Consider the following 22,823-nt stretch of genomic DNA (forward strand, 5'->3'; position numbering starts at 1 on the left):
GGGATGTATGTGTATGTGTGTGTGTGTGCGTGTGCCACAGGTGCTTGGGGGGCAGGAGGGCAGCCTGGGGGTGCTGCAGGTGCTTGGGAGGAGGGGGGGTGGTCTGGGGGCACTGCGGGTGCTCTGGGGAAGCAGCCCAGGACCCCCCTGGTGCTGGTGGGTTTTTTTTGGCAGGGTTGGGAGGCTCTCTACCCAGCTCCATGGGAGGACCCCGCTGGTGCTGGGGTGGGGTGTTGATGGGGCTGGGAGGCTCCCTGCCCAGCTCCATGTGGCTCCCTGGAAGTGGTGACATGTCCCTCCTTCAACTCCTAGGTGGAGACGTGGCCAGGGGGGCTCCGCACGTTGCCTCCGCCTTGAGCACTGTCTCCGCAGCTCCTATTGGCTGGGAACTGTGGCCAATGGGAGTTGTGGGGGCAATGCCTGCAGGCAGGGGCAGCATGCAGAGCCGCCTGGCTGTGCCTCTGCCTAGGAGTTGAGGGGCCATGTCGCCGCTTTGGGGACCCTCCCCGAAGTAAGCGCCGCCTGGAGACCTCACTCCCTCTTGCACCCCAATCTCTGTGACTTCCATGACCTCCGTGACAAACTCGCAGCCTTAATTATAAGAGGTAAACTGAAATCCGGATATCTTGTTCTTGAAAGTAACTAACATAATATGTCTGTATTTAGAAATACCAGAAGATTCAAAATGAATATCAGTTGCTAGCAGAAGAAAAACAGATAATGGAGAATGAACTTCAAAAGATGAGAGAGGAAGAAAAGCTAGGGGTTAGTATAAACATACAAAGTGGCAAAAAGTAAGTCTGTTGTTCAAAATAGCAACTCTTGATTTATTCCAGAAAAATGCCTTTAGAATGTCTTGTGTTTATCTAGTGTAAGTAAATACAAGAAAATATAGTATCTTCTCTCCTGGTTTTTTAAACATTTATTTTTTTGAGGTACTGGTATATAGTTCCACTTGTGGGATGCTCCCTCATCCCCAATGGTGCTGAACTCTAGGACCCTTCTGGAAAGCATAGTCCTCTTACCTCATTGAAAATTTTGAGCCAAAGTTGTTAAAAAGGCCCTGTGGATGCCTGCAGTCTCACTTCGTCCCTTTGCATGACAAGCTGAAGATGTAGGGACATTCTCTGGGGTGTTGTTTTTTTAATTTAAAACTTCCCTAACTTTTTTTGTTCTATTGTGTGCATGCTGTTGCACACCTAGAGCTAGATTGTAACAGCAGTACCAGAACAGATGTAACTGTGCCACCCCAGCAGCAGTGCAAAGAAGGTGTCATGGATTTCAGAGTATGGTATGCTTTGAAACCCTTCTGCAAACTCTTGTGAGTGCATCCTTTCCAGTGATAGACTTTGTGGTTCCACTTCACTCCAGAACAATCCTGCGACACTGCCACTCTCAGACCAGGTTCCTAGGCTTCAGCACCCCTGTTTCAGATTGTTCCGTTAGAGGGGCCAATTTTGGTAGCTCACTGCAGGAATCATCTTTCTTGGGAGCTTTGTAACAAACAAACAAACAAAAAAGTACACAGCAACACAGTTCAGTCTTTGTAAAACAGTATTATTTTATGGTCAACAGAAACACAGTAGTCAGAGATATGGGTTAAAATCACAAAAAAGGCCTATACACTGAAACTTACTTCACCTTTTAGCTTCTCCTTGCTTAGTTAAGGAGGTTCTGCTTAGCCCATGCAGCCTTGGGTTGGGAAGAGAGCCCAGATGCCTGCAGCCCCTGCTTCTGGCTCCCTGCCATCATCTCTCCTCTTACAGTTTCTCAGGGCTGCTTTTTAACAGAACCAAATGCCCTTTGTTTTAGCTTTCCCTCCTCAAGGATCATCCCCTCCTTTATTCTAAGCCAAGAGTTTCTGCTCAGCTGGGTGGAAGACAATATTTTACAGTTGTATGACTGGTGAAGCATTGGATGATAGAGTTCATTCAGATCACTCTCTTCCTGGTCTCCTGCATGGAGAGCTCTGGACAGGAGTTAGCCCTTTAAGTCTATGTAGCCCACAATGCAAAAGTGGGTATGCAAACTGAGTCACAATATTTTCTTAAAAAATGCCAAAATCTCCGATATACTTTACAGAAGGAATCATGCCTTTGAAATACAAATCTTTCTCTGCTCTCTCATGATATACATTATGCTTCTTCTTTCCCTGGAAACAGACCTACATCCTTGCTGTTTGTTCTTCCTGGAGGAAGTCCAGACCCTGGACTGCTACGTGATGTGTAGGGACTTCACACCTCAGACCCTCCCTGATAGGCAGTGCAGGCATTTTACCTTCTTCACCAAAGAAGCCTTGTGGAAGGGCATCCTGGAGGAATCTTCTGCAGGGATTGTACTTCAAACCTGTAGATCAAAAAGCATAAGTCTCTTCAGTTTAAGTGAAAGGACCAGATCCACTCATAAGCAGTAGCAAGTAGATAAACCTCTGGGTTCTAGCTAGGAGAGGAGGACAAAGAGATACATTGTTTTTGTGTGTGTTACCCTTTAGAAGCCTTGTCCCCAGTCTTCCAGACTGTAAAGTAAGTGTTCTTACACCACAAGAGTTTAAAAAAAATAAAACCACTTCAGAGGGCAGTTTTCTGACTGGCTGCCTGACATAATTGCAGTGCAACTAAGAGCTGGTCTTTATGGTGATTTAGTGCTGGCAAGCTGGGGTGTGAATCTACACACCTTCCTGCTGTGGACCCTGCTACTGTTCATTAAATGTTCTGTATTACATAATGCTTACTGTGCAGCAGCAGGGTCTGTGCAGCAGGCTGATGCACTGTAGATTTATACCCTGGCTTGCCACGCTCAAAATTTCAGTATAAGTTAATAGACTTTAAGTCCAGAAGGCATCATCATGATCATCTACTCCGGGGTAGGCAAACTATGGCCCGTGGGCCACATCCAGCCTGCCAGCTGCTTTAATCTGGCCCTCGAGCTGAGGAGCGGGGTCTGGGGCTTGCCCTGCTCCAGTGCTCCAGCAGGGGAGCAGCAGCATGTCCCCCTTCTGGCTCCTACATGTAGGAGAAGCCAGGGGGTTCCAATCCACATGCTGCCCCCACCCCAAATGCTGCCCCTACAGCTCCCATTTGCCGTGGTTCCCAGCCAATGGGAGCTGCAGGAGTGGCACCTGCAGACAGGGCAGTGCACAGCAAAGCCACCTGGCTGCATCTCCATGTAGGAGCCGGAGCGGGGAACATGCTGCTGCTTCCGGGAGCCGCTTGAGGTAAACACTGCCTGGAGCCTGCACCCCTGAGCCTGTGGCCCAACACCCTGCCCCAACCCTGATCCCCCTCCCACCCTCTGAACCCCTCGGTCACAGCCCGGAGTACCCTCCTACACCCCAAACCCCTCATCCCCAGCCCCACCCCAGAACCTGCACCCCAGCTGGAGCCCTCACCCCCCACCCCGCACCCCACCCCCTCTGCCTCAGCCTGGAGCTCCCTCCTGTACCCTGTACTCCTCATTTCTGGCCACACCCCGGGGCCCGCACCCCGAGCCAGAGCCTTCACATCCCCCTCGCCCCCGCACTCCAACCCCAATTTTGTGAGCATTCATGGCCTGCCATACAATTTCCATACCCAGATGTGGCCCTTGGGCCAAAAAGTTTGTCCACCCCTGGTCTACTCTGACCTACTGCACATTGCAGGCAACAGAACATCACCCACCCACTGCTGAAGTTCTCAAATCTTGATTTAAAGGCTTAAAGTTACAGAGAATCCACCATTTGCTCTATTTCAAACTATCGAGTGACCCAGGCCACATGCTGCAGAGAAAGGTAAGCCCCCCCGTAATGTCTCTGCTAGTCTGGCCTGTGGGAAAAATACCTCTTGACCCCAAATATGGCAGTCACGTAGACACTGAGCATGTGGGTAAGAGCCACCACCCAGACACCTGGGAGAGGAGTCTCTGTAGTAACTCAGAGCCCTCCTCATCTGGTGTCCCATCCCCAACCATGCGAGATATTTGCTAATAGCAATTGCAGATGGGCCCTATGACATTGAGGGCAACCTCATCATACCATCCCCTCCATAAACTTACCAAGCTCAGTCCTGAAACAAGTTCGGTTTTCACCCCCTGGTGGAAGACTGTTCTAGAACATCAGTCCTCTTCATCTTATTTCAAGCCTAAACTTGTTGACGGCCAGTTTATATCCATTTATTCTTGTGCCAACATTGGCCTTTAAATAACTCTTCTTCCTCTCTGGTGTTTATCCCTCTTATGTATTTATAAAGAGTAATCATATCTTCCCTCAGCCTTCATTTTTTAAGGCTGAACAAGCCAAGCTCCTTAAGTCTCCTCTTGGAAGGCAGGTTCTCCATTCCTCTGCTCATATTAGCAGTCTTTCTCCGCACCTGTTCCAGTTTGAATTCATCTTTCTTCTTCGAGTGATTGTTCATGTGTATTCCACAGTAGGTGTGCATGCTCACCACGTGCACCAGTGCCGGAAGTTTTTCCCTTAGCAGTACTCGTAGTGGGGGAGCACCCCTGCGACCCATAGAGTGGCGCCTCTGTATCGCGCTATAAGGGGAGCTGCACACTCCCCCCACCTTCAGTTCCTTCTTGCCGCCAGTGAAGGTAGTCAGAACTTCATGCTCCAGCTCTGCTGTAGCACTTCTAGCCTTAGTAGTACAACTCTTCTTCATAGATTGCTTTTCTAGTTAGTTGCCTGGCTCAGGGTATGCCCAAGTCGTGCGACTCCTGTCGCAGTTCTATGCCCAGGAGCGACCCACACTCTCAGTGACTTCACTGTCTGGGCGAGACTCACGTAAGTGAGCATTGTAAAATCTGCAGATCGTTCAAGCCTTGAACGAAGTGTGAAAGAGATATCTGACTCCAGGCCCTGCTAATGGAGTTGGCATTGGCCCTGGCACGCCGACTCAGCTCGGCACCGGTGGCTCCATCCACCATTCGGCACCATTCCCCTGCCTTCACTAGCAGGACCAAGTACTGATTTTGGCCCCAGATCCCTAAGTGCCCCCCTCAAGAATTGAGCTCACAACCCTGGGTTTAGCAGGCCAATGCTCAAACCATTGAGCTATCCCTCCACTTCACCATGGGACCTGAACCTGGTCCTTTGGATCATCACCTCTTTCCCATTTGAACCCATGACGACATAATCACTGCTACACCGTTCTATGAAAGTAGCATTTCTTGGGGCAATGATATCTGTCAGACGTGTGGGAGAACTGTGGGCTTTCATGGCGGAACCCCCAAACATGGTCTTCTTTGAGGATAAAGCCTCCCTCAGACCACACCCCTAAACCCCACACAGATAGAACACATTACACACTTCATAATCTTGATGTTCAGAGGGCATTGGGTTCTTACATAGACAGGACTAAACCAGCCCATAAATCACCCAGACTGTTTCTCTCCATCACTGAATGTTCCAAAAGGAGCACCATCTCTAAACAAAGACTTTCCAAGTAGATCCATAATCGCACAAAACTCTGCTATCATCAGTGCGACTGCCAATCCCTCATGGGGATTCGCTCACTTCCCACTAGAGCCTTATCAGCCTCCATGGCTTCCCTGCACAATGTACCTATCATGGACATTTGTAGAATTGCTACTTGGGCCTCAGCCCATACCTTTAGACAGCACTATGCCTTAGAGCCACAGGCAACATCTGATACCTCCTTCAGATGCTCTGTACTATTGGAAGTCATGACTTCAACTCTGAAGCCCCTCCTTCCATTGGATGGCACTGCTCTGTAGTCACCTAAAGTGGAGCATCCACAGGGACAGCACTCGAAGAAGAAAAGAAGGTTACTCACCTTGTCCAGTAACTGAGGTTCTTTGAGATGTGTGTCCCTGTGGGGGCTCCACTACCCTTCCTCCTACCCTCTACTTTGGAGTTTCCTTATTAGTCTCTGCAACAGAGAAGGAACTGAATGGGGGTTGGTTGCACAGCGTCAGTTAACTGCCTGCAGTAGCGCGAGGCAGGGACCACGCATGTGCGAGCCAACTGGGCACTGCTATCAAAAGGCTCCGACTACGAGCACAGGGGCACACGAACACCTAAAGTAGAGCACCCCCAGGGACACACATCTTGAAGAACCTCAGTTACTGCACAAAGTGGGTAACCTTCCCTTTCCCAAATCACTTTTCCCCTTCTTTCTTAGAGATAGTTACTATATTTGCAATTATCCAGTATTAGTATATGACCCCGAAGCTTACAGATTCGTTAAAAATCCTTGCTATTGTCCTTGCAATTTAATCTTCCAATTACTTTAATATTATTAGATGGAGATTATCCGCGCCCCTGATTTGGTTCCATTAAGCTGTTTTAGTTTAGCTTTCACCTCGGATATGATCATTTCTATTTCCGTATTCTTGTTCCCTTTAGCCATCCTGCCACTATCCCCAGTTCCTCATTACACTTACTGAAAATTGAGGCAAACTATTCATTTAGATGTTGTGCCATACGTAGATTATCTTTAATCTCAACCTTGTCCTCAGTAATTAGTAGTCCCGCTTGTTCTTTCCTTGTTTCCTTTTTATTTATACGTTCAAACAACCTTTTATTATCGGTTTTAATTTCTTTTGCATGGTACAGCTCTGCTTGGCTTTTGGCAGTTCTTGCTTTTCCCCTACCCTTTGACCTCCAAGAGGTAGTTTTCCTTGCTGATCTATCCCTTCCACCATTCCTTATAGGCTTTCTGTTCTCTCTTAATAACCTGTTTGAGATCTTGTTCACCCAGTTTTGTCTGCAATCCTCCTCTACAAACTTTTCCCGCCTTGCTTGGGATGCAGGCTCCAAATACTTTAAATCAAAGTTTCAGAAACTAATTCTAAGCCTCCTCCACAATGATCAACTGTCCACAGGTAGACAACACAACGTTCTGTTCTCCAGATCAGCTCTGGTGACATGCCTGACTGTTCTTGGTAGGGAATCCCCAAGCACATAGATCTGCCTGTTTCTGGTATTGGTGCAACTCTCAGACCTTCCTCCTTCTGTTCTTTCTGGCTGCAAGTCTTCTTGTCACCTGTTCTCACTTTCAGACTTCTGCAGGTAATCTATTTTCATGGGGCTCCAAAATCTGGCTTTCTTATAGGACTGGCTGCTCTTCTCTTTTCCTTGATCTCATCTTCTGTTACTGCCTGCTTGTCCTCTTCATTTTCCAGCTCAGTGAACCTGTCCTGAGCTCTCTTTCTCCTTTGCTAGCTGCTCTTTTCCTCTGCCTTGTTCTTGTACTTACATGCTTCCACTGACTTCTTTCTTCATCCAGCTTGCCACCCTCACAGTTCTCTAGTCCAGCATATGCCTGCAAGTCTTGAGTTTTCCCTTCAGCCTTCCCTCCATCATCCTCTCAAATCCTCCTCAAACTTAATCACAGTTTCTCGCTGCCTCTCCAAGTCTTGGGTCTTCTCTTACCACTAGTTCTGTCTGGCAGCAGAACAAACAAACAAATGCAAACAAATGCAGTACCTTTCAAGTAGCCTCTCCAGAATAATGTACTTCCTGCAGCTTCCACATCCAGTTATCTTCAGTGCTTCTCGAGTACTTGTTCATGTCGATTCCAATCAGGTGTATGTGCGTACACATTGGCTGGAAGATTTTTCCCTTAGCAGCATCCGTTGGGTCAGCCTGGGTGCCCCCTGGAGTCGCACCCTCATGCTGCCTAATATATAGCCCTGCCAACCCGCCGCCCCTTCAATTCCTTCTTACCGCCAGTGATGGTGGCTGGAACTTCCCTTGGTTCTTGCTTAGCAAGTTCTCTTCGTTTCCTGTGTATATAGTTAGTTAGTTTGTAATACCAGTTAAAGTTTAGTATAGTATAGTTGTTGGGGGTTCCCCCACCCCACTCCGGCCTGGCACCATGGCATGCCATGGTCCCCGGGATTTAAGAACTGTGTGGCTTGTGCCAAGCGCATGCCTAAGAGCCACCCACACTCATCGTGTCTCAGGTGCCTGGGGGAGACCAATCAGAAAGATCGCTGTAAGATCTGCTACGAGTTCCTCCCGAGAACACTTAAAGAATGGGAACAGTGGCTGAAGGTGATCCTCATGGAGGCTGCCTTGTTCCCCCAATCCGACCCAGGCTCGAGAGACCCGACCCCGTTGGCATCGTCCTCAACACGGAGTGCCCTGGTGCTGTCCATGTCTTCGGCACTGAAGAAGGACACCAGAGACGCCCAGCACTGCCATGGCTCCTCTCAGGCCCATCTGACAGTTGGCACCGCTCCCATTCACTGGTGCCTCAAAAGAAGAGAGAGCCAGATGACCACTCTTCTCTGGCTAAGCCTCAAGATGTGCGACCCCAGGTGGGCCACTCCTCAGCGTCTCCTTCAGGGGCCGTGTCGACTCATGCCCAGGTGAGGCAGTTGAATCTGGCCTGACCTTGATCACTAGCGCCTACGTGGCAACTTCAGCTCCCATCCATGCCGGAAGCATATCAAGCTGCCAGAGATCTCCTCCACCTGACAGCACCGTTCTTGCTTGCCAGGAAGGAACCCTCGGTGCCGACGGAGTCCCGTCCTCCGGTGCATTCAAAAGAAAAGCTGGATATGATGTCGAGACACTCTTCTTCGCCTGGTCCATTGGTACCTATACGCTCCGATAGAGAGCCTTCCCACTGCCCGAGCTCTCAACGTTTGAGGCACCGAGAATTGGCTCCTCCGTGGTCTTCAGTGTCTGAGACCTTGGAGTCAGAGCTTGACTCCTACCGCTCAGGAAGGTGTGGTTGAGGACGGTGAACTAGCCCAGAGACTGGATTCACCCCGCCTTACCTTCTCCTCCCGACTATCCCCTTTCTACCATTCATGGTCCCGTATAATTTCGTTTCGCTGGGTACTTTGCACGGTAGAGAGGGGATACTCCATCCAATTCTGTGCCCTCCCACCCTGCCACTCCCCCTCCCCATCCCCATCCCCGTCCCTCTTCAGGGCTCCTTCTCACAAGCAACTTCTCATTCAGGAGGTGCAATCATTCCTAGAGTTGGGGACCTTGGAGGTGGTTCCACTGGAACACAGGGACGAGGGTTTCTACTCCCACTACTTCCTAATACCGAAAGCCAAAGGCAGTCTAAGGCCTTTCCTGGACCTGCGCGACCTCAACAAGTTTGTGAGGAAATTCTGGTTCTGCATGGTCAACTTGACCTCCATTATCCCTTCACTGGATCCAACAGACTGGTATGCCGCCCTCGACTTGAAGGATGTATATTTTCACATAGAATCATAGAATATCAAGGGTTGGAAGGGACCTCAGGAGGTCATCTAGTCCAACCCCCTGCTCAAAGCAGGACTAATCCCCTGACAGATTTTTGCCCCAGATCCCTAAATGGCCTCCTCAAGGATTGAACTCACAACCCTGGGTTTAGCAGGCCAATGCTCAAACCACTGAGCTATCCCCCCCCGAATGGATATGATACATAGCGATAGTGCAAAACCAGAGAAAGTACCTCAGGTTTGTGATCAACAGTTCCCATTACCAATTTACTGTTCTCCTGTTTGGCCTGTCAGCAGCACCTTGAGTATTCACCAAGTGCGTGGCAGTTGTCACCTCCTTCCTGCGGAGACATCAGGTACAGATGTTCCCATACCTTTACCACTGGCTGATCAAAGGCTGATCCAGGGCTCAGGTGGAAGATCAGGTGACATCCATCAGAGCTACCTTCGAGAATCTGGGCCTTCCACTGAACAAGACGAAATCGACTGTCCCCAGTCCAAAGGATAGAGTTCATGGGGCGGTCCTGGACTCAACTCAAGCCAGAGCATTCCTCCTGGAGGCAAGATTCCAGGCCCTCAATGCCATGATCCAGGAACTCAGGAAGTTCCCCACCACCACTGCGAGAAATTGTCTCAAACTGCTCAGCCATATGGAGGCCTGTACGTATGTGGTTTGGCACACCAGACTCAGGCTTCGACCACTACAGTCGTGGCTTGCATCACTGTACCTGCCTACCAGGGACAGCTTGGACAGCATCGTGACCCTGCCTTGCCCCATCCTCAGTTCACTTCTGTAGTGGACTGATGCTCAGCAGGTGTGCTTGGGAGTCCCCTTCGCCGCCCAACAGCCATCCCTGACGCTAGTGACGGATGCATCAGATTTGGGGTGGGGAGCTCATCTGGGGGTCCACAGGACTCAGAGCCTCTGGTCGCAGATGAATCTCTGTCTTCACATCAATGTCAGAGAGTTCAGGGTGGTACACCTAGTGTGTCAGTCATTCCGCCCATATCTAGAGGGTCGATGTGTATCAGTCATAACAGACAATGCATCCGTGATGTTCTATATCAACAAACGGGGGTGCACGCTCCTCTCCCCTGTGCCAGGAAGCTCTCAGGTTATGGGACTTCTGTATAGAACACTCAGTCGATCTGCAGGCATCGTACCTTCTGGGAGTCCAGAACAAGCTGTCAGACCGCCTCAGCACATCTTTTCACAGCCATGAGTGGTCCCTTCGCTCGTCCAGAGGTGAGGCTGTCCCCTGATAGACCTCTTCACCATGCGACGCAACAGGAAGTGTCAGCAGTTCTGCTCTTTCCAGAATCACAGTCCGGGCTCCACAGCGGACACGTTCCTCCTCCATTGGGGCGGGGGGGGTCTGCTTCTGTATGCCTTCCCTGCCATACCGCTCGTCCACAGGGTCCTGCTCAAGATCCACAGAGACTGGGCTTCGGTCATTCTCATAGCTCCAGCCTGGCCCCACCAGCATTGGTACACATCTCTCCTGGACATGTCTGTGGGGTCCCCGATTACCCTGCTGCTCTTCCTGGACCTTCTCACGCAGGATCATGGGTGGCTCCAACACCTGAACCTGCAGTCGCTACGTCTTACAGCCTGGAGGCTCCATAGCTAAATCTGTTCAAGCTCTCCTGTTCAGAACAAGTCAGACACGTTCTCTTGGGCAGTAGGAAACCCTCCACTAGGGCCACTTACGTGGCAAAGTGGAAGAGATTTTCAGTCTGGTCAGCTCAGCGCAACTTCTTCCCGGCGCTAGCCTCAGTGCCCCAGGTTTTGGATTATCTTCCATAAGAGTACACCTGGCAGCCATCTCGGCTTCCCATCTGGGGGTGCAGGGCCGCTCAGTTTTCGCTAACCCCTTGGTCAGTCACTTCCTGAAGGGCCTTGACAGGTTGTACCCACATGTCCGCCAACTGGTTCCTGCTTGGGATCTTAACCTAGTCCTCGGTAGGCTCATGGGACATCCCTTTGAGCCCCTAGCAACATGCTCCCTGCTCTACCTCTCGTACAAGGTCACGTTCCTGGTGGCGATCACTTCAGCCTGGAGGGTGTCTGAGCTCAGGGCCCTAACATCCGAGCTGCCCTACACCATGTTTTTTAAGGACAAGGTTCAGCTCAGACCCTATCCGGCCTTCCTCCCCAAGGTTGTGTCGCAGTTCTACCTCAACCAGGACATTTTCCTTCCGGTTTTCTACCCTAAGGCTCATGCGAGTGGCAGGGAGCAGAGACTCCATACTGTCGATGTCTGCAGAGCACTGGCTTTCTACATAGAAAGGACCAAGCCGTTCAGAAAGTCAGTACAACTCTTTGTCGCAATAGCGGACAGGATGAAGGGACAGCCTGTTTCAACTCAGCGCATTTCATCCTGGATTGTGGCCTGCATTACAGAATGCTACAATCTAGCAGGAATCCCAGCACCCCTGATAATGGCGCACTCTACAAGAGCACAAGCTTCATCAATGGCTTTCCTGGCTCAGGACCCCACACAGGAAATCTGCAGGGCAGCGACGTGGTCATCGATAGACACTTTCGCTGCACACGATGCAATCACTAGGCAGGCCAGAGATGATGTGGCCTTTGGTAGGGCAGTGCTCCAGTCAGTGGTCAGCTCCGACCCCGCCTCCTAAAATTTGCTTGGGACTCACCTTATTGGGATCGACATGAACAAGCACTCGAAGAAGAAAAAACGGTTACTCACCTTCTTGTAACTGTTGTTCTTCGATATGTGTTGTTCATATCCATTCCACTACCCACCCTCCTACCCCTCTGTTGGAGTAGCTGGCAGGAAGGAACTGAAGGGATGGCGGGTCGGCAGGGCTATATATTAGGCGCCACAAGGGCGCAACTCCGGGGGGTGCCCAGACCAACCCAAAGGATGCTGCTAAGGGAAAAATCTTCCAGCCAATGTGCACATGCGCGCGCATACACCTGATTGGAATGGACATGAACAACACATCTTGAAGAATAACAGTTATGGGAAGGTGAGTAACCATTTTTTTCTGTTCCATTCTTTGCGTCACTACCTCTGTAGCTGTCATAGCCTTTCCCCCCTAAGCTTCTGTCAAGAAGAAGTAGAAGAAAAAAGGACACACAAACTCCCATTTTCAGTTTTGTTAGCTTGCTATTATGCTGCTGTCTGCCTGCCTGCAATAGGCCCTATACACAAGCCATGATACTGTTCTTTGCTGCAGAATATTTCCCATTATTTTACTCTTACTGTGTAAAATTTTACAGAAAGAAAAAATAATACCAGAATCCAGAAAGAGATTTTTATCAAAACTGGAGAGAAAACAACCTGTTGAGGATGCTGAAGTATCTTCCCTATCAGGAGTTCAGGCAGCAGGGTAAGTGTGAACAGAATAAGAAAAGTACTTGTTATAATACAAAATCTGGTGAACTTTATATGAAGCTAAGTCTGGTTATACTCACAATCTGACCGGATTCACTGTTAAAAAAAATCTATCTTCATTCATTATAATGTCTGCTTGTGAACAAGTAGTGTGCCCATCCTACTCTGAACATTATATATACTTCAAAATCTTTTCCTGGGGATTGGCTGTTGCTGATAGTTAAATCAACACTAGCAAATATAGACCTCACTCTGAGCTTCCTCCCCCAAGTGTGGCTGTTTCTAAAATTTCATAAGAACATAATATAAGAAATGCCGTACCGGGTCAGACCAAAGGTCCATCTAGCCCAGTATCTGTCTACCGACAGTGGCCAATGCCAGGTGCCCCTAAGGGAGTGAACCTAACAGGCAATGATCAAGTGATCTCTCTCCTGCCATCCATCTCCATCCTCTGACGAACAGAGGCTAGGGACACCATTCTTACCCATCCTGGCTAATAGCCATTTATGGACTTAGCCACCATGAATTTATCCAGTCCCCTTTTAAACATTGTTATAGTCCTAGCCTTCACAACCTCCTCAGGTAAGGAGTTCCACAAGTTGACTGTGCGCTGCGTGAAGAAGAACTTCCTTTTATTTGTTTTAAACCTGCTGCCTATTAATTTCATTTGGTGACCCCTAGTTCTTGTATTATGGGAATAAGTAAATAACTTTTCCTTATCCACTTTCTCAACATCACTCATGATTTTATATACCTCTATCATGTCCCCCCTTAGTCTTCTCTTTTCCAAACTGAAGAGTCCTAGCCTCTTTAATCTTTCCTCATATGGGACCCTCTCTAAACCCCTAATCATTTTAGTTGCTCTTTTCTGAACCTTTTCTAGTGCTAGAATATCTTTTTTGAGGTGAGGAGACCACATCTGTACACAGTATTCGAGATGTGGGCGTACCATGGATTTATATAAGGGCAATAATATATTCTCAGTCTTATTCTCTATCCCCTTTTTAATGATTCCTAACATCCTGTTTGCTTTTTTGACCGCCTCTGCACACTGTGTGGACATCTTCAGAGAACTATCCACGATAACTCCAAGATCTTTTTCCTGACTCGTTGTAGCTATATTAGCCCCCATCATGTTGTATGTATAGTTGGGGTTATTTTTTCCAATGTGCATTACTTTACATTTATCCACATTAAATTTCATTTGCCATTTTGTTGCCCAATCACTTAGTTTTGTGAGATCTTTTTGAAGTTCTTCACAATCTGCTTTGGTCTTAACTATCTTGAGTAGTTTAGTATCATCTGCAAACTTTGCCACCTCACTGTTTACCCCTTTCTCCAGATCATTTATGAATAAATTGAGTAGGATTGGTCCTAGGACTGACCCTTGGGGAACACCACTAGTTACCACTCTCCATTCTGAGAATTTACCATTAATTCCTACCCTTTGTTCCCTGTCCTTTAACCAGTTCTCAATCCATGAAAGGACCTTTCCTTTTATCCCATGACAGCTTAATTTACGTAAGAGCCTTTGGTGAGGGACCTTGTCAAAGGCTTTCTGGAAATCTAAGTACACTATGTCCACCGGATCCCCCTTGTCCACATGTTTGTTGACCCCTTCAAAGAACTCTAATAGATTAGTAAGACACGATTTCCCTTTACAGAAACCATGTTGACTATTGCTCAAGAGTTTATGTTTTTCTATGTGTCTGACAATTTTATTCTTTACTATTGTTTCAACTAATTTGCCCGGTACCGACGTTAGACTTACCGGTCTGTAATTGCCGGGATCAACCCTTATAGCCCTTTTTAAATATTGGCGTTACATTAGCTAACTTCCAGTCATTGGGTACCGAAGCCGATTTAAAGGACAGGTTACAAACCTTAGTTAATAGTTCCGCAACTTCACATTTGAGTTCTTTCAGAACTCTTGGGTGAATGCCATCTGGTCCCGGTGACTTGTTAATGTTGAGTGTAGGATTGAGTTTATCAATTAATTCCAAAACCTCCTCTAGTGATACTTCAATCTGTGACAGTTCCTCAGATTTGTCACCTACAAAAGCCAGCTCAGGTTTGGGAATCTCCCTAACATCCTCAGCCGTGAAGACTGAAGCAAAGAATCCATTTAGTTTCTCCGCAATGACTTTATCATCTTTAAGCGCTCCTTTTGAATTTTGATCAACAAGGGGCCCCACTGGTTGTTTAGCAGGCTTCCTGCTTCTGATGTACTTAAAAAACATTTTGTTATTACCTTTGGAGTTTTTGGCTAGCCGTTCTTCAAACTCCTCTTTGGGTTTTCTTATTACACTCTTGCACTTAAGTTGGCAGTGTTTGTGCTCCTTTCTATTTGCCTCACTAGGATTTGACTTCCACTTTTTAAAGGAAGTCTTTTTATCTCTCACTGCTTCTTTTACATGGTTGTTAAGCCACGGTGGTAAAAAACTTGAACAATTACAGTGAAAAGTATTAACCATTTAATTTCCAAAGTTAGTATTCAGTTGACACATATGTAGTAATAATACTAATAATAATGAAAAAGAACCCAATGGTGAGAGGATATGTAGACCTTAGTTCTGGGTAGGGAAGGAAAGAGTTAAACCTCTTGCCCTATTAATGGCCACATCTGTTTGCAAAGATTACAGAGGCTGTCATAAACAGTTAGTTAAGGGTTAAGGTCTCTTTTACCTGTAAAGGGTTAACAAGCAGTACCTGAGGAACACCTGACCAGAGGACCAATCAGGGACAAGATAATTTCAAATCTCTGTGGAGGGAAGTTTTTTTTTCCTGTGTTCTTTGTTTTTGAGTTGAGTTCTCTTTGGGATCTAAGAGAGTCCAGACATCTTAATCAAGTCCTCCCAGGTTTCTGCAGTACTTTTCATCTATTCAGTCTAGTGAGTATTAGAAAGGCGTACTAGTATTATAAGTTTATTTCTACATTTGCAATTGTGTGTTTTGCTCAAGGAATATCTTTATTTCTGTTGTTGCTACTTTGCTTTTACTGAGAAAGAAAGCGGGAGGGGGAATTCTCTCCAGGTTTATAGGTTAGACTCTGTGTATTGTTCCATCCTGGTACTACAGAGATAGTGTACTTTCTTTTTGTTCTTTTAATAAATTCTTTTCTTTTCTTTGGACTTGGTTAATTCCTTCTCTTGTGGAAATTCAGGGGAAAGGGAGGGGGGAAGAGTGAGTTCCTCCTGGGTTTGATTCACGGAGTTGAATCAGTGTGTATCTCTCCGGAGTAGGCTAGGAGAAAGAGGGAGGGGAGAAGTGGGCTGCTTCCCTTTGTGTTGAGATTCAGGGAGATTGAATCTGTGTTCCCAGGGGAAGTTTTTGGGGGAACAGGCAGTGTGTCAGACACTTAGAAAACTGACTGGTGGCAGCGAGAACCAGATCTAAACTAGGATTTTAGTTTAGAGGAGTCCATGCAGATCCCCATCTTGGAACCCAACAGCTCCAAGTGGGAGAGAAGACCTATGACAGAGGCATTCAGGAAGGGACAGAAACTTCTGGGATGGGGAAGGCGGGAAGGACCTACAAAATAGGTCTGTGGGGAGGAGTGTAATAGGGAAGAAAATTTCATTCCTGGGATACTCTGAGGGCTGGAGAGTATGTTTGAGCCTTGGGAAGGGTAGATGGGATAATTTGCGAAGCCCTGATGATCCAGATGACCCCAAGAACAGGAATATTAATTGAATCACTTGTGTGGTGTGTGTACTTCTGAGGTACAGAAGGAGGGAAACTCAGACTAGGGAGGGAATGATGCTCTTCCATACAAACACCCAAAATACAAGAGGAAAAAAGAAAAGAAGATACAAACAATTAAATATTATATTACACACACAAAACTACATTAAAAACATTAAGGTTCTGAAATCAAGCACTCAAACATTAAGAAATTCCAGAATTAAGGTTGGAATTAAAATAGGATGGATAGTGCTCAGTTAATGAACAGCTATTCAATATTTTCTTTTATCCTCATTGTTCAATGTGTGACCCCAAGCCTTATTCACTGCACTGTATTCAGACCCTGTACTAAATACAGAATTATTAGTTTCCTTATGGGCTTTTTATGCTGCTCATCACTATAATATTTGAATGCTTCACAAAGATTTATTTATTTATCTATCTTCACAATAGCTATGTGAAGTGCTTAGGTGATATTATCCCTATTTTACAGATGGGAGCAGAGACAAAGAGAGTTTAAGACCAGTCCATTAATTTTGGGTGCCTAGTTTGAGATGACTATGACCTGATTTTTCAGACCACTTAGCATTATACAGCAATTTGTATTTAAAGTAGAGCTTCAGTTGCAGCTGCAATTGCTCAGCACTTCTGAATATGAGACCCCAGGGTCTCAAGTTGAACACCCACAAAACAAGGAACGCACAATTAGTGACCACCTGTGAAAAGTTTGGTTTAAATGACTTCCCTAGCATCAGATAGGAACTCTGTGGCAGGACAGGGATAGAAATCAGTTCTCCAGGGCAGCATGCAACAGCCTTAAGCTTGAGACTGACCTTTCTCTTCCTGTAATTTGCTGCCTCACTCATACCACACCTTCCAATATCTGCAAGAAATGAGGTAGGGACCCTGCAGATAACAGCCTCCAGTAGTATGCAACCATGATTCATCCCCAGAGTAGGTCCATCCTGTGCACTAAACAAGGCAGAAGTCCTGTGGAAAAAAAAGTACAATTGAAAACTAAAATCAAAATTAAAATCACGATGTGTGTATAAGTCTAAGATTTTGTCATGGATATTTTTAGTAAAAGTTAGGGACAGGTCACGAGCAATAAACCAAAATTTATGGAAGCCCATGAATTGTCCCTGATTTTTACTAAAAATATCCGTGACAAAATGAGGAGGAAGGTGGATCTAGCACCCACAGCTGTTGGGGCTCCAGGGCCATCCCCCGCCCATGGTGGCTGGGAGCTGTGGGGTCCTCATGCTGCCCATGGCAGCTGGGTAGCTGTGAGGACCCCCCCCGCTGCCCATGTCGGCTGGGCAGCTGCTGGGGGTTCCCCTGCCACCCGCAGCAGCCCCGCCACCCACGGCAGTTGGGAGCTCTGGGGTCCTCCCACCATGCCCAGCAGCTGGGAGCTCTGGCGGACCCCACCCCCTGTGGTGGCTGGGAGCTCTGGGGTCCCCGGCTGCCCAGCGGCTAGGAGCTGTGGATGGGGGGCTCCAACTTACAGCTCCAGCTCTGCTGCCCCAGGGTTGAAGTGGAAAATATCACAGAGGTCTCTGAAAGTCACGGATCCTGTGACCTCAGTGACATAATCGTAGCCTTATGTATGTGTCTGGGAAGGGGACACAAATTAAGGTTGCACAGGCAATCTTAATTCTGGCATTTCCTAACTGTTGAGTGCGTGACTTTGTGACCTTAATGTTCTGTTAATGTTTTTTGTATGTATTCCTTAAGTTTTTAAAAAAGCAAATGGAAAATAGATGTTCCACCATGTGGCAGCATAGTGACAACCAGATGTTTCATCAGCAGGGCTGGAACTTTTAGTTTCATCACACAGACCTCTGTCACTTGAGCTAATGAAATAACTGATAGCAATAATAGGATGTCATCTTCTATGTGGACCAGTATTAGAGGAGGATGAGACACATAGTTTGCTGGTGGATTTCAACCAGTGATGTTTGCTGACAGCAGAGGAATAGTGAGACTCAGGAACCTTGGGTTCCATTCCAGGACTTGTAAGGGAGTGTCCTGTAGTGGTCATAGACCCTTTTCCCTGTTCCCTCACAAGCTTTACCCTTTCTTCCCCATGTCATCCAACCTATTTTGTCCTAGTCCTATCTCTTCGCCACTCTTGGCTTCTTGAATCCATCTCATTCTCTTTGTCTACCTAGACCCAGTCTCCACTGCTGAAACTTCACATCCCACTCCCAGTCTCCTTGCTCAGCCTTTTCTAGTGTCCCACTTGGGACTTCCCTGTCCAAGTGTCACTGTTCTCCTGTCCCATAGTCTTCAGCCCCACCTCTAGTCCCAGTCTCTTTAGGCTCCTTGTTCCAATCTAATGCTTCCCCTCCGACTTGGACCAGCTCTTGTTCTCTCTATATTTGAGTCAGGCAGCATCCTCCTGTACACTCCCTGGAAGCCAGTAGGGGGTAAATGAGAGAGCTGGAGACAGGCTCTCTGCTCTCATTTCTGGTGCCTGCCCTCCCATGGGCTGGGGCCAGCAATTATGAGGAAAGTTAGGCTTCACCCCTGTATTTTTTGGCTTGAACATATTCAGTCACATATAGAAGTTGTGAGGGGCTGGAGCACACTCATTGAGGATGGACTCTTTAGAGAATCTAGCTGGTAAACTTTACAAAGTCTCTACTGAGCATGTGAGAATTACAGTTTTTCAAAAGCTTAAAACTTGGTCAAATTTGGACAGATTTTTACAGAAATAGAAAAAAAAATTCTGACAGAAAAACCACCCCCTTGCCAAATTTCAAGTCCCTGCTCCAATGCACAAGGGCATTAGAACTTCCCCAAAAAAAGGTTGTCTGAATTTTTTAACATTACACAACAAAGCCTTCTCCAAAAAATTAAGTTTCAATGTCATAGACTTTAAGATCAGAAGGAGCCAATATGATCATCTAGTCTGACCTCCTGCACAATGCAGGCCGCAGAATCTCACCCACCCACTCCCGCAACAAACCCCTAACCTATGTCTGAGCCATTGAAGTCCTCAAATCATGGTTTAAAGACTTCAAGGTGCAGAGAATCCTCCAGCAAGTGACCTGTGCCCCATGCTGCAGAGGAAGATGAAAAAACCCCAGGATCTCTGCCAATCTGCCCCAAATATGGCGATCAGCTAAACCCTGAGCATGTGGGCAAGAGTCACCAGCCATACACCCAGGAAAGAATTTCTCTGTAATAACTCAGATCCCACCCCATCTAACATCCCATCACAGGCCATTGGGCATATTTACTGCTAATAATCAAAGATCAATTAATTGCCAAAATTAGGCTATCCCCTCCATAAACTTATCAAGCTTAATCTTGAAGCCAGATACTGTCTTTTGACCCCACTACTCCCCTGGAAGGCTGTTCCAGAACTTCACTCCTCTAGTGGTTAGAAACCTTCATCTAATTTCAAGTCTAAATTTCCTAATGTCCAGTTTATATCCATTTGTTCTTGTGTCCACATTGGTACTGAGTTTAAATAGTTCCTCTCTCTCCCTGGTATTTATCCCTCTGATATATTTATAGAGAGCAATCATATCTCCCCTCAGCCTTCTTTTGGTTAGGCTAAACAAGCCAAGCTCTTTGAGTCTCCTTTCATAAGACAGGTTTTCCATTCCTCGGATTATACTAGTAGCCCTTCTCTGTACCTGTTCCAGTTTGAATTCATCCTTCTTAAACATGGGAGACCAGAACTGCACACAGTATTCCAGATGAGGTCTCACCAGTGCAGGGGTGGCTCCAGACCCTAGCACGCCAAGCACGTTCTTGGGGCGGCATGCCGCAGGGGGCGCTCTGCCGGTCGCCGGGAGGGCGGCAGGCGGCTCCGGTGGCCCTCCCGCAGGCGTGCCTGCGGAGGGTCCGCTGGTCCCGCGGCTTCGGTGGAGCATCCGCAGGCAGAGCGCCCCCCACGGCATGCCTCCCTGCTTGGGGCGGCAAAATGTCTAGAGCCGCCCCTGCACCAGTGCCTTGTATAACGGTACTAACACCTCCTTATCTCTACTGGAAATACCTCGCCTGATGCATCCCAAGACTGCATTAGCTTTTTTCATGGCCATATCACATTGGCGGCTCAAAGTCATCCTGTGATCAACCAATACTCCGAGGTCCTTCTCCTCCTCTGTTACTTCCAACTGATGCCTCCCCAGCTTATAACAATAGTTCTTGTTATTAATCCCTAAATGCATGACCTTGTACTTTTCACTATTAAATTTCATCCTATTACTATTACTCCAGTTTACAAGGTCAGTTTACAGATCTTCCTGTATGATATCCTGGTCCTTCTCTGTATTGGCAATACCTCCCAGCTTTGTGTCATCCGCAAACTTTATTAGCACACTCCCACTTTCTGTGCCAAGATCAATAATAAAAAGATTAAATAAGATTGGTCCCAAAACCGATCCCTGAGGAACTCCACTAGTAACCTCCCTCCAGCCTGACAGTTCACCTTTCAGAATGACCCGTTGTAGTCTACCCTTTAACCAGCTCCTTATCCACCTTTCAGTTTGATTCCCATCTTTTCCAATTTAACTAATAATTCCCCATGGGGAACCATATCAGATGCCTTATTGAAACTGAGGTAAATTAGATCCACTGCGTTTCCTTTGTCTAAAAAATCTGTTACCTTCTCAAAGAAGATCAGGTTGGTTTGGCATGATCTACCTTTTGTAAAACCATGTTATATTTTGTCCCAATTACCATTCACCTCAATGTCCTTAATTACTTTCTCCTTAAATTTTTTTCCCAAGATCTTGTATACTACAGATGTCAAACTAACAGGCCTGTAGTTACTCAGATCACCTTTTTCCCCTTTCTTAAAAATGGGAACTATGTTAGCAATTCTCCAGTCATACGGTACAACCCCTGAGTTTACAAATTCATTACAAATTCTTGCTAATTGGCTTGCAATTTCATGTGCCAGTTCCTTTAATATTCTTGGATGAAAATTATCTGGGTTCCCTGATTTAGTCCCATTAAACTGTTTGAGTTTGGCTTCTACTTCGGATGTGGTAATATCTAGCTTGATATCCTCATTCCCATTTGTCATCCTGCCATTATCCCTAAACTCCTCATTAGCCTCATTAAAGACTGAGGCAAAGTATTTGATTAGATATTGGGCCAGGCCTAGATTATCCTTAACCTCCACTCCATCCTCAGTATTTAGCAGTCCCACTTCTTCTTTCTTTGTTTTCTTCTTATTTATATGGCTTTAGAACCTTTTACTATTGGTTTTAATTCCCTTTGCAAGGTCCAACATTACATGGCTTTTCACCTTTCTCACTTTATCCCTACATGTTCTGACCTCAATAAGGTAGCTTTCCTTGCTGATCCCTCCCATCTTCCACTCCTTGTAGGCTTTCTACTTTTTCCTAATCACCTCTCTGAGATGCTTGCTCATCCAGCTTGGTCTACAACTCCTGTCTATGAATGTCCTGAGGGCATCTCCCAAAATGTGCTCCCCTTGACTATTATGTATGGCATAATACTTAATATGGAGGTACTGGAGCATTGCATTTGAATTCTCCTGTCATTTCCTATGTATTCTATAAGATCAGAATATTAATAACCAGCTGTGTGATAGTATAGGAATATAGGAATTGTAATTTTGGATGACACTCATGGTCCATCTAGTCTAGTATTTTCTTTCTGATAGTAGCAAACAACAGATGCTTCAGAGGAAGGTTCAAGATGTGGCATAATATGCCTCCCATGAAGATCTCATCCTTTTCCCTGTTAATTAGAGATTGACTTGAACCCTGAAGCATCAGGCTTTATATCCCTTCTAGTATTTTTTTTAGCATTAACTGTTATAACTCTGGACATACTTCAACGAATCATAGAAATACAGAACTAGTCCATCCTACTGTATTGAGGCAGGATTAAGTATACCTAGACCACTTGTATTATTGTTTATTATTTGTATTACTGTAGCCTAGGAGTCCTAGCTATGGCCAAGGATCCTATTTTGTTAGGCACTGTACCAGAACAAAGAAATAAATATCCAGTCCATTCATTTATCCATATAGACATCCAACCCACTCTAAATCACTCTAAATTCTTAGTCTCATCAACATCTTGTGGTAATAAATGTGTGAACCTGTGGATTCTCACCAATTCCTGGGAGGTCAGCAGACGATTGATCCCTAGTGTGACTTGGTGTTCCAGCTAAGCCCCAAATCCCACAGCTCCAATTGTGACCAAGCCATTGCCTGGTGATCCAGGATGACCTGACCACCACAGAAAGTGTAGGGAATTAAAAGGTTACCATAGAGAATATTGGAGAACTTATAAAAGGGGTGTACCAGTATTTAATTTATGATCATCTACACCTGAAGTCTTTAGTCACATTACCCCATAAGGTCTCTTACCTCTCAGGTGAGTTCACAATTTCCTAGAGAAGCAGGCCCCAGCCTGTGTCCAACTTTCCCCCAAACTCAATACCTTTTTCCCAGCCATGACAACTTGCAATACAAAGTGCTTCTTTTGGCCTCTCCTCTACCCCAAGGATATTCTTGAAGATCACAGCAGTCATAACTGCTCATCTACATCATCTAGGCATAATTGCCATCCCTTATCTCAATGATTGGTCACTCAGGGGCCAATCCTATCAGG

The 22,823-nt window shown here is 46.5% G+C and overlaps 1 protein-coding gene across 1 annotated transcript in view; it reads left to right on the forward strand.

The window, feature by feature from the left end:
* CCDC7 (coiled-coil domain containing 7) overlaps window positions 1–22,823 on the forward strand; it is a gene marked incomplete at its 3' end in the record, with an annotated part of 176,426 nt that overhangs the window by 92,256 nt on the left and 61,347 nt on the right. Inside the window, exons 14-15 of the mRNA XM_045004155.1 lie at window positions 667–765; window positions 12,413–12,522. Of these exons, the coding sequence (XP_044860090.1) occupies window positions 667–765; window positions 12,413–12,522 (209 nt within the window). The remainder of the gene's footprint in view (window positions 1–666; window positions 766–12,412; window positions 12,523–22,823) is intronic.

This window comes from Mauremys mutica, chromosome 2 (genome assembly GCF_020497125.1).
Source record: "Mauremys mutica isolate MM-2020 ecotype Southern chromosome 2, ASM2049712v1, whole genome shotgun sequence".
Classification (NCBI taxonomy): domain Eukaryota; kingdom Metazoa; phylum Chordata; order Testudines; family Geoemydidae; genus Mauremys; species Mauremys mutica.